General features: G+C 54.3%; 1 protein-coding gene across 1 annotated transcript; it reads left to right on the forward strand.

Annotated features, from left to right (window-relative positions):
- The first annotated feature begins 3,140 nt into the window (after positions 1-3,140).
- On the forward strand, positions 3,141-4,592 carry LOC133629319 (inositol 1,4,5-trisphosphate receptor-interacting protein-like 1). The gene has a single exon (XM_062019968.1). It carries the CDS (start codon positions 3,141-3,143, stop codon positions 4,590-4,592), a length of 1,452 nt encoding a protein of 483 aa, XP_061875952.1.
- The last annotated feature ends 7,860 nt before the right edge of the window (positions 4,593-12,452 follow it).

Below are 12,452 nucleotides of genomic sequence, written 5' to 3' on the forward strand. Positions count from 1 at the left end.
TTATGTTTAAATGGAACTTTTTGTGCTCCAGTTTCATCCCATCACCCCTTGTCCTGTTGGTAGATACCATTGAAAAAAGTGCTGCCCCAACCTCCTGACACCCACCATTCAGATATTTGTAACTATTAATGAGCTCCCCCCTCAGTCTCCTCTGCTCCTCTGCCCCAGGTCCCGCAGCCTTTCCTTGTATGAAAGATGCTCCAGTCTCCAGATCATCTTGGTGGCCCTGCACTGGCCTCTCTGCAGCAGTTCCCTGTCCCTCTGGAGCTGGGGGCCCAGAACTGGACGCAGGACTCCAGATGAGGCCTCACTAGGGCAGAGTAGAGAGGGAGTAGAACCTCCCTCGACCTGCTGGCCACACTCTGCTTGGTGCATCCCAGAATGCCATTGGCTTCTTGCCCACGAGGGCACTTTGCTGGATCATGTTCAGTTTATTACCACCCAGTACTCTCTGCAGAGCTACTCTCCAGCAGGTCACCCCCAGCCTGTCCTGGTGCAGGGGGTTGTTCCTTCCCAGCTGCAGGGCTCTGCCCTTGTCCTTGTTGAACCTCAGGAGGTTCCTCTCTGCCCAACTCTCCAGCCGGTCGAGATCCCACTGAGTGGCAGCACAGCCTCTGGGGAGTCAGCCAGTCCTCCCAGTTTGGTGCCAGCAGGGAACTTGCTAAGGGTCCCTCTGTCCCCTCATCCAGGTGGTTGATGAAGATGTTGAACAATATTGGCATCAGAACCCATCCCTGTGGAACTCCACTGGCCACAGGCCTCCAACCTTACTCTGTGCTGTTGATCCCCACCCTCTGGGCTCTGTCATTCAGTCAGCTCTCCATCCACCTCACTGTCCACTCATCCAAGCCACACTACCCGAGCTTTCTGATGAGGATGTTGTAGGAGACAGTGTACAAAGCCTTGCTGAAGTCAAGGTAGATGACATCCACTGCTCTCCCCTCATCCAGCCAGCCGGTTATGCACTCCTAGAAGGCATCAGGTTGGGCAAGCAGGATTTCCCCTTGGTGAATCCATGTTGACTCCCCCTGATAACCATCTTTTCCTTTGTATGTTTAGTGATGACATTCAGGATGAGTTGTTCCATCACCTTTCCAGGGATGGAGGTGAGGCTGACCAGCCTGTGGTTTCCTGGCTCGTCCTTCCTGCCCTTGTTGCAGCCTGCAGTGAGTGCCATTGGCCTGTCTCCAGCCCTCAGACACCTCACCTGTCCTGCATGATTGTTCAAAAATGATGGAGAGAGGCTTTCCTTCACGCCTAGGCTTTCTCTCTCTTCCTCTGCTCCCATCACCAACTTGTCAAAACCTTACATTCTATAAGAAATAGTGAAATAATACTGCAATAATTTCAAGAATAAAGAATAATGCACAATAATAATACTGTAATAACTATTGCATGATAAACAATATTGAAACAATACAGCGTCGTAACATTTGCACACCAGTTTCCATTAATTGTTTCATGAAACACGCATCATCCCAGGAAGTGTGTTATTTGGAAACAGCAACTCTTCCACCATTCACTACCAGATGTTTTTTTGTGTACATGCTATTTTAATCTGCTTGACAAACACAGGCTGTGATTGATGTGGCTAAGAGACTTTACCCACTTAATGGCTCACCCTGGTTTTAGATGTGTGCTTTCTGTGATCTGCCTCCAGCCTGCCAAACATCTCTTGCAGCTTGTGGCTCATCTCAGAGCAGTCAAAGCATGTGAACCGGGACTCCAGGGATTTCAGCCTTTTCTGGAGGAAGGTCTAGCCCTGGCAGAAATAAACCAACCCATCACCCTTGGAATGAAACCTTCCCACTATCTCTGACTCTACCAAAGCCTTTTCTCTTGTCCCAGTGGTAAAGGTAGAAATCAAGATGAGGAGAGTGCATGAAAAAAAGGATCTGAATAAGCTCTGGCCTCAGAGTGAAGTTGCTACTAGTGACTTTGTTTAATGACTCTACAAAATGCTACTTCAGTCAAATCTGCTCCCCACCATGCCACTAGCTCCCACCCCAAGCCTGCCAAACTCACTGCAAAGGCTTCAGCAGTGTCATCAGCCACTGATTTCAGTAGTCTCCTGCAGGAATACCATGATATATTCTCCTCTGAGCTGATACTTTGGCCAGGACTGAACACTGAGGAGATGCCAGCGCCCAGACAACTTGGTACAGTAGGATGAGAGAGCTATTGCTGTATCATGCTTGCACAGAGGAACTCAACCCATAGTGGCTGCACTTAGTCTAGGATTCAGCTCTACCACCCCACCAAAGTCTGTCTGGTGCAAAGTTTGTCCTTAGGGCTGCCAATCACACCTCCAGTGGGACTGGCTCCATGGGTATGAAAAGCCCCTGGCAGGCCATGTGTATGCTTTACTCCTGGCTTGTGCTGGGGTGGTCAGGTCTTTCTTGCCACTGCTGCTGTGGCCTGTTACAGTGCTGCACATTCCACACGGGTATGTTTCACTCTGCCTTGCCCTTTGCAATGGACTTAATGGATTAACTCCTGATCTTTGCAGTAGATGACATCTACTGCTCTTCCCTCATCTAACCAACCAGTTATGCCCTCATACAAAGCTATGAGGTCGGGCAAACAGGATTTCCCCGTAGTGACTCCCCCTGATAATGATCTTTTCCTTCATATGTGTAGTGATAACATTCAAGATGAGTTATTCCGTCACCTTTCCAGGGCTGGAGTTGAGGCTCATCAGCCTGTAGTTTCCCAGGTTGTCCTCCTTCAGGGGCCTCAAGCCTCAGTTGCCCGGCAACCATTGCCATGAGGCGCTGCAGTGGCTGTGACATCAGAGGTCATGTCAGCGAGGGGCGGCTATAAAAGGGGCCCCGTAGGCAGCACGGGTCCAGTACGTACTGGGACAGCGGTGAGTGTGCAGGGAGCAGGAAGAGGGGAACTGGGGCAGGAACGTGGGCCTCAGGGGTGGGCTCAGGTGCGTCACCCAGGGCTCAGTCGCTGGCAGGGCTGGTGCAGGCCTTGTGCCTCCCCCCTGCCTCAGCCTCTCTCCAACCTGACCCCTCTCCCAGCCCTGTTTTCCCCACTGCCAGCTCCCTCCTTCCCACCCCTCTAAATCTATTCTATCCCCCCTCCTGCAGGCCATGGAGCTCATATGTTTCTTTGTTGTGTCATTCCTTATCATGGCACCACAGCCGGTCAGCGATGCACTGGATGAAGTCACGCGCCAGCGCCTGAAGCAGACTGAGTTGCAGCTGAGCCTGGAGACCACTCAGCTGATGGAGCAGCTGGAGCAGACACACCAGGGGCAGTATGGCTTTGCCTGGGGAGCCATGCTTCTTCATGGCTTGCAGCACTGGCAATTCTGGGTCGCTGCTGCAGTCCTGGTTCTGCTCTTGGGGCTCCTCTGGTGGCTCAGGAAAAGGAGCCGTGAGCCAGACCACAGCAGTGGAGAGGAGAGCTCCAGCAGCAACAATGAGCAGGTGAAAGTGGAAAATGAAAGATATGACTTTGTAGGGTTTTTAGACAAACACATACAGTGGCAAGTTCAGAACCTGGCTTCACAGAGTGAGACGGCAAAGAAGCTGATGGACAGATTTGTCTTAATCAGCCAAAAAATCTTGGCAGAAAGTTTCTCCCTGGTGCTGCAGCCAGCCATCGGGGTGGGCAGCAGCTTTGAAGGCTGGAATCCTTGTGAGAAGGACATCACACACCGCATGCTTGTGCCCCTGAAGGCCCCCCAAGGGTACTCCTTCCACCTGGAGCCTGACACTGCACAGGAGCTGCCGGGAAGGGGCTTTCGCATCCGTGTGCAGCCGGAGTGCACCTGCAGTGGAGAGGAGCCGACAGGAGACGTGCTCTGCTTCCTCCATCACCCCGAGCAAGAATGGAGGAGTGATGAGGTCACCAACTTCTTTGACCACCTCTGCACTGACCACTACCTGGATGTGGAGAAAACTGCCTGCTGGTTCTGTCACTTGATGGTATCAGCCTGGAGCTTCTTTCTTCTGTCACGTTCACAACCCCTTGTGATGCTGCCCTCTAGGCGCTCCTGCAAATTTGAGGTGAGAAACTGCAGACAGAAAATCCTCACCTTTGAGTTGATCTTTGGGGTGCAGCAAGGTGACTCAGACATCTTTGTGACCAGCGAGACCTCACCTGACGCTGTTTTCACCCCAAGCACGATGTGGTTTGAGAGCTGTGCTGTGGCAGAGGTGAAGTTCTTCAGGCATGTGGCCTGGAAGCCTGGCAGCTACCACCTCCATTGCCTGCATCTCTGCACCCGCATCCTGCTGGGATACAGCTTTTCCACGTATATCATGAAGACAGTAGTGATGCACCTCATGGCCAGCACACCCCAGTCAGGCTGGCGCAGGAGGCATTTCCTGATGCGCCTGGGGGAAATCATGCGGTACCTGGGCCACTGCGTGGAGGAGAGGTGCCTCAACCACTTCTTCTTTGGGAATGAGAATGTGCCAGAGGAGATTGTCTTGCCACCAGGCTTCCGAGAGGCTGAACCACTCAACCTCTTCCAGCACCTGGTGGAGGATACGGCTGCCCATGCCAAGGCTCTGCGGGACTTTGATAAGCTGAAAGATAAGCTTGCAAGACTGCTGATCTACGGAAAGCGATAGAAGTCTCCAGGCAGAGCTCTGTTGGTGAGGCTCACAGCTGACGGCAGATGGACACCTCATGTAGGAGGAAAAATGGAGCCCATTGCCTCTGGGAGCTTGACCATGTACATAGTTAGTTGTTTGAAGACATAGTTGAATAAATGTCTGTTTGAACAAACACTGAGGCTGTGAGTGTCTGTGCATCCCTTTGTGGGGAAGGCAGACACAGGCTGCTGAATGCTGGGCTGCCCAGATGCAGGGAGCATTTGGCAGAACAGCTGAGGCAGTGGTCTCTGATTTCACTGATGTCCCTATGTTGGGGCAATTGGAATCATTTGTCACCCTCCACAGATGAATACTTTGTCAAGATAAGGACAGGGAGATAACTCAGCAATTGTCATCATAGACAAAACAGACCAAACTGCTGCAGAAATGGTTGGATTTGTTAACTGTCAAAATTGAGTAAGGAAATGAGAGATAAAACTGAATCTTAAAATGCTTCCCCCCACACCTCTTTTCTTCCTGAGTTTCTACCTCCTCCCCAAGAGCAGCAGAGTGGGATTGGGAATGAGGGCTACAGCCAGTTTATCACGGATGGTCTCTGTTGCTGTTTTCTCTCAGGGGAAGACTCCTCACACTGTCCTTAGTACAGTGTAGGGTCCCTCCCACATGAAATAGTCCTCCATGAACTTTTCCAACATACATCCTTCCCATGGGCCACAGTTTTCATGAACTGTCCCAGCGTGGGTTTCATCCAGAGGAAAACAACCCTTCAGGAACAGACCGCTCCAGCGTGGTTTCCCCATGGGGTCACAAGCCTTGACCGCAAACCCAGTCCAGCGTGGGCTCCACTCACCACAGGTTCCCATGTCCTGCCAGGAACTTCCTTCCCAGGCAGTCACAGCCTCTCTGGGACATCCACCTGCTCTGGTGTGGGATTCTCCATGGCCTACAGGTGAATCTCTGCTCCACTGTGGACTCCCAGGGGCTGCAGAGGCACAGCTGTTTCACCATGGTTTTCACCACAGGTTGCAGGGGAATCTCTCCTCTAGTGCCTGGGCACCTCCTTCCACTCCATCTCCCCTGACCTTGGTATCTGCAGAGGTGGTGTTCTGACATTCTCACCCCCTTTTTCTCCTGTGGCTTACCACCTACACAGCAACTGCTTCCCCTTCTCAAATATGTTAATCACGTATTTGAGGAGCAGTTACCTCCAGCACTCAGCCTTGGTTAGCAGCGGCTCCATCTGACAGTTGTCTGGCACTGGCCCTGTCAGATGTGCAGGTATTGGGAAAGCAGGACAGGCTGTGGTGACCAGCTGCAAGGCAAGGCCACAGAAGTGGACTGATCAGCCCCCTGTTTACGTGTGACCTGCTCCTTTCAACCCCTTTTCTCTCTGTTTTCCCACCTCTGTTCCTCCAGAAACCACCTGATCTCACCCTTTGCCTTGGTTTGGTCCTTTCCTACACATCCCATGGCAAGATCCGCGAGGCAGCAGCAGCCATCCTGAGTTGCCACGGCCATGCTGGGGAGCTCTCCCCTTGCCCTCCTCGGTGAATCTTTCACACAGACGTGTTGGAACTCTTTTTCATTCATCTTTTCAGTGATTTCTCAGGAAACACAGCAATTCCCCTCCTACACCTGGCAATTCTGTCTTTTTTAAGAAAGCACTGAAAGCCATTCAGAGCTCCAGACCAGCCCCGGGACATTTCCCAGTGCACATATTCAAGCAGGAGCTATCTGAAAGGGAAGGATCCTGTTCTAACAGTCTTCACCTCTGGGTTGTCTGGCTGGGCAATGGGACATAGAAAGTCGTCTCTCATTTGAAGAGCAGACAAATCCCTCATTTGTACCATGAGGAGGATAAAGCAGGGAGTGTCAGGACTCAGCACACTTTGGCTTGCAGACAGAGTCAGGCCCCATTAGGATTGGTCTGATATTCTGATTGTTGTGATCCTGTTCCCTTTGCTTCTCTGGAGCAGGAGTTGTGTCCTGCTTTGTCCAGGACAGCTCCATCTCCAGGGTGGGACAGAGCAGAGCCTGCAGAAGTGCCCTTTGCAACAGGACTGTCCTGCTTGACTTACGGCCCAGATGCTTGTTGAGGAGTTACTTGTGTGTGAAGTCATCTTCAAGGCAGCACAAGGGAAAACACAGGGCAGAGAGGAAAAAGACTAATGGGCACTGCAGCTCTCCTGACTGCACTAAGGCACACAGAGAGGAGCCCTTTCCACGTCGTGTGCCAAGATTCCTCCAATTTTCAGTGATAAAAGTGAGTTCTATCCCAAAAAAGAGCAGCCCTGACACAGAAAAGCTGACTCCTCAGCAGCACGGGAGCAGAGCTCCTGCCCCTCACAGCCAACACACAGCACAGCAGAGAAATGCATTTCATTGGGAGGGTAATTACCTGAAGAACGGAGTGGCTTTGCTCAGAGGAGTCTGTCTTCTATTTTCTCTGCACTTTGCTATTTTTAAAAGGCTCTCCTTCAAAGGAACAGCAAATGCCCAACAGCAGCTGCAGCAGCCAGTTCCTGCTCCTGCCCTTGGCAGACACGGGGGCAGCTGCAGCCCCCAAGCTGCAGCCCCCAAGCTACGCTCTAGACTCCAGCCCTGCCATGGGAAGCAACTCAGCTGCCAGAAGCCTCCTGAGCTGCATTGACCCAACTCACTCACAGACACTTTTCAGCCCCAATTGATCCAACATCCTTCCCAGTCAAGATGCTGAGAAGCATCCCCTATCTGCTGCTTCAAGCCCAAAGGGATCCTGCAAAAGGGGCTGGTTCAGCTCCAGCAGCCAAAGCTGCTCAAATGCATTCTCAGCCCTACAACAGAGGCTGCACGTGCCCAGGCCCAGGCCACTTGCCACATCCCTCTGCTGGAACAGCCCTGAGCAGAACATTTTGGTAAAAGCCGTGGCCTAGCCAAGCCACTGAATCCATTTCTAGTCTAATTAAAGCCCCCAAGCTACGCTCTAGACTCTGAACAAAAAGGCTCCTCTTACCTTTGATGTGACAGACTTCGTAGTCATCGACATCAGGGAGCGCTGAGAGAGAAATTTTGGCCCCAGACTCTCTCCTCAAGCGGTTAATAAATTGTCCTTGCTTGCCAATCAGACGTGTAACTATCACCTTGATGAAAGACAAGAAAGCAAGAGTCAAGGAGAGAAATGTAGATCAAATACCACTGTGCCCTGGGGCTTCTTTTGCCCATCTTCCTGGTTCCTGCAGCTGATTTGGAGGTTGGGTTTGGACAGGCAGCTGCAACGTGACCCTCCTGCACAGGGGAAAGCATCACAACTCATTCCCTACTCTCAGGGACTGTGAACCCTCAAAGCCTTCTGAAGGCTTTCAAAGCATCATCGTGACAGATCAGGGTGGGAAGTGATGGAGAAAAAGGACTCCAGCAACCATCCCAGGGTGTAGCCCTAATGCTGAAACCCTCGTTGGCTGATTCTGTATCTCCCTGGGGTGGCCCTGAGATGGAAGAAGCAGGAGATGGCTGTGTAGGGCAGGGCAGGAGGCACGAGCAGGACAGTGGCTGCTTACCTTGGGCACCTCTATTTCCCACACAAGGACATTAGACTGCTTGGATTTTTTCTTTCAGTGATGGTTCTGGCAACTCACTGTCTGGCCCTCGGCAGGATGGAGGACCATCTGTGTCCTCCAAGTCCATGTTAGTTGCACTTAAACCTGACAGAAAGGCACCATGTCAGCATTCAGACAGCCCACGCAACGCAGCTCCCACACACCAGCCCAGGAGAAGAGATCCTTTTGTAGTGAGATGCCATCGAGCACTTGCTACGCATTCTGTTGGGATGCTCCTGCATCAGGTTCCCCAGGATGTCAGAAAGGGTCAAGTCCCATCACACAGAGCCCACTGAAAGCTTCCCTTGACGACTTGGGACCACCCAGCCCAGCTCTGGGAATGCCACCACAGGAGGCCCGAGTTCAGCAGCAGCCCTTCACACACAGTGAGCCCTTCCCCAGCACAAACCATCTAGGATCTTGAAGCCAAAAGCCAAAGAGACCAATGGGGCCGAGCGGCCCACACCTGCCGTGTCATCCACTTGGCTGCCCGCCGGCACCCAGCCGCCAGCATCCCTCCTGGCAGCCGTGTGCTGAGCGGCGGGGAAGGGGCTGCGTGTGCCACAGCCGGCAACGGCCCCGCTCGCAGCCCGGGGCTCTGCCTGCGGGGATGGCGGCAGCGCAGCGGCGCTCTGGGCACGGCTCGGCTCCAGCGGGGTCCCGCACACGCTGCTGGCGCTGCCGGCGCTGCTGATGGCCACGGGGCTGGGTTGGCACCTCAGCCTCAGCCCTGCCTGGGACACTGTGCTGTCAGGAAGCAGGAGGACAGAACAGCCAGTAGGGACGGCGGCTGCTGCTTTGGGGCAGGATTCCTCCTCTATCCCTCGTTCCTCCTGCGCTTCCTCAGCGCCTGTGGCCGCTTCCCCGGGAGCGCTCTGGGCACTGCTCAGCTCCTGCCCGGCTCCCCTCCTACCTATGAGAGCTCTTGTCTTGCCTGCAATTGCTTCAGAAAGCCAGCACCAGTTTGCCTTTACCTGGTAGCAAAAGCAATAGACTTCCCAGGTATTGGCTCAGGGCCACTCACACAGTTCCTCCCCTTTGCCACCAAAGGTCAACACCAAAGGATGCAGCTCTAGGCTTGGCCACCATCAGGGTGACTGTTACACTGATGATCTACTGATGATGGCAGACTCACAGCCAGAAGCTGCCATAGCTGCTGGATCACCAAAAACATACTCACAGGGCTGAGGTTGGGCACTGAATCCAAAGAGAACACAGGGCCCTGGTATTCCTGGGGAATTCTGGGGAACAGTCTGGCATGGCCAGACTACAGCAACACCAAATAAAGTGTAGCAAACAGTTCAGTGCTTTCTTGTGCCAAGGACAGTGAAGCCAGTACAGACCTTCTGGGGACTTTTAGGGCATTGGAAGGCTTTGACCCCACACCTGGCAGTGTTAACGTGCCCTTTGCAGAAACTGATTAGGAAGAAGGTTGTTGGGCAGGGGACCAAACAGCAACAAGAAGCCTTTGAGGCCTCCCAAAACGCTCTGATTGAAGATGCACAATTGCCCCCTGCTAGGTGAGGACATCCCCTGCAATGAGAAGGAACAGTTGTAGATGATACAGTTTCCTGAGACCCCTGGCATATGACCGGGCCACAGCATCAGACAGAAGCCAGAGTTTTTGGGTCCGAGGCATTACAAGGCTCCTGCTTCAGTGGCAGAAGTGCAACACACACAGCAGCTGGACAAAGGCAATGGAGAGCAGCTGCATGGACTCTGTTACTGGAGTTCTATGATGGCAAACGGGCATCTGGTCAGTGCGCTGAGCTGACTGTAACATCTCTGTCCTCACACAGGTCTCTCTCTCTCTCTTGTGAGGAGGAGGCCTTTGCTGTCACCTCAGCATCGGGGGGGCTCCCTGGGGTCGTGCTGCTGAGAAAACCCTCTTGGGGGGGGTCAGCCTGTCCCTCTGGGTTCGGGGGATGGGATCCCAGGGATGCTGCAGGACCCACTGTAGCCCACAGCCAGGGCCAAATCTGGCAAACCCAGCAGCACCGGCAAACCCCAAACGGTGTCCTGGTTCCCCTCCATCTAAGGACTTTAACAGACACCAGTGAGGATGGCTGAGGAGGCTGAGAGCAGCCATGAGACCCACAGGCAGACCATTTGCTCTCACCCCTCTGTGCAAGTCCGGCATGGCCATGGAGGGGGCTGAGAGCCCCCGTGTCCTGGGGCTGAGTGTCCAGCCAGGGCTGGGCTGGTGAGATGGCCCTTAGCTGCAGGGCACAGGGAGGGGAGCCAGGCCGTGCTGCACAGACACCAGGAGGCAAAGGGGCCTTTGCTTTTGTTTTCTCTTTGGAATTGCTTGTAATTCTTTGTCACTAACTTCCCATGGCAGAGGTTCCATTGCACACGTAACACTGCAGTTGTGCAGCACCAGTACAGAGGCCCCAGAGCTGCAAAACATAACAGGAGCCTCTGGTCAATCTTACACAGTCCAACGGGGCAAAGACACACTGCTATAGCTGCAGCTGCTCCTCACTGCTGCCTGATGACTGCTGCTGAGACCCTGCAGTGAAGGAGAGGGGCAGAGCTCAGCTCTGCTGCAGAGTCCTGCTGCTCCAGGCACTTTTCCCATCAGAGCCTGCAGCAGCTGCTGGACACAACTAACGAAACCAGCAGCTTCTGGATGGGGAACTGGCAGGGCTCAAACCTGCCCACTGCTGCTGCTGCCGGGGTTGGTGCCACTGAAAGGGCCCTGAAGGTGGGATAAAAATGGCCCTATGTCAGGGCAGCGCAGCAGCGCTTGTTCCTGAGCCCATCTGTGTCAGGATGCAGTTGCAAAAGTGCTGAGACGAGGTGTAGATGCACGACAGGCCACAGCACTCAACCGTGGGCTGCCGCTGTCAGCAGCAAGTCATGAGTGTCCTGCTCGAGGAGGGGGGATTTTGGGGTCCCCTCCGTACCTTGGAGGTGGAAGGTGAAGACGTTGCTGCTGAGGAGGCGCCGGCACATCGTGTTGACACAGGCTGGCACCGCCTGAACGGCCAAACCAAACAGCCCATGGAAACGGGCGGCAGCAAAGGCGAAACCCTGCAGCTCCAGGGCCTCGGCCAACGACTGCTCCAGCACCAAGATGTTCAACTCCTGGGGGGAAATTGAGGGCAGGGGGCACCCTAAAACCCCCACAAGACACTCCAAAACACTCCCCAAGACTCATCAGGGTCTCAAAACAACTCAAAAGGCCCCAAACCCCCACTCAAAGCTGAGCGTTTGCTCTGGCACCGACACGTTTAACACCAGGGGAGGGGCTCAGGGTGAGAAGGGGACCCAAAAGCCACCAAGACTCCTCAATATCCCCAAACACCCCAAAATGCCTCCTTCCCCCAGTCATTTTTTTCTGGCTTATGAAGCCCCAGAAGTCTCTCCCCACGCCACAAAATGCTTGTGGCAAAATCCTCCTCCATGTTCCTCCCCTGCTGTGCCCCCTCCCCACCATCAGCGTGTCCTGGCTGAGGAAGCCCCTCACGCTGCCGCTGCTGCAGCCGATGCTCAAGGTGCTGCCGTTGGGCTGCTGGGTGCGGGGCAGCCCCGGCCGATAGCAGGACAGCAACCCTGGGCTTGGGGGGGTCCTACGTTATGGGGGGTCTTGTCCACCCAGCCGCCCCCTCCCCACGCCAGACCTGCCCCTTCCCATGCGCAAGGCGGCGTGTCCGAGTGGCAGCAGCGCTCTGAGAGCACTCAGAGCTCGCAAAGGCTGGGGAGTGCCCAGGGACATGGTCCCATAGTGCTGAGACTGGGGGGGCAGAGAGTGTGTGTGGGGGTCACACAGGGGACCCCTCCCCACAGAAACCAGCCCAGGAGCTCCCAGTGCCTCCCAGAAGATCCTAGTTGACCCCTCAGGAGTCGCTTGTGCCTCTCAGGAGTCCCCACAAGGCTCTAATAGTTCCCCAGTAGCTCCCAGTTTTCCCCCAGAAACTCCCAGTGCTCCCCAGTATTTCCCAGCTCACTTCCAGTAGCCGCCAGTTCCCCCCAGTTCACCTCTCAGTAGCCCCTTGTCCCTCCCAGTAGCCTCCGGAAGCCCCAGATAGGCCCCAGTAACACCCAGGACTTCCCAGTGCCTCCCAGTAGCCTCCAGTTCATCCCTTAGTAGCCCCAAATAGCTCCCCAGTAAATCTGTTCACCTCCAGTAACACCCAGTACTTCCCAATAGCCTCCAGTGCAGCCCAGTGACTCCCAGTTAACCCATCAGTAGCCCCTTGTGCCTCCCAAAGAGCCCCCCCAGTAACTCCCAGTCACCCCCACCAACACCCAGTTCCTCCCAGTAGCCCACAGAGCCTCCCGATAGCCCCAAACC

The sequence above is a fragment of the Colius striatus genome, unplaced genomic scaffold (genome assembly GCF_028858725.1).
Source record: "Colius striatus isolate bColStr4 unplaced genomic scaffold, bColStr4.1.hap1 scaffold_38, whole genome shotgun sequence".
NCBI classification, from domain to species: domain Eukaryota; kingdom Metazoa; phylum Chordata; class Aves; order Coliiformes; family Coliidae; genus Colius; species Colius striatus.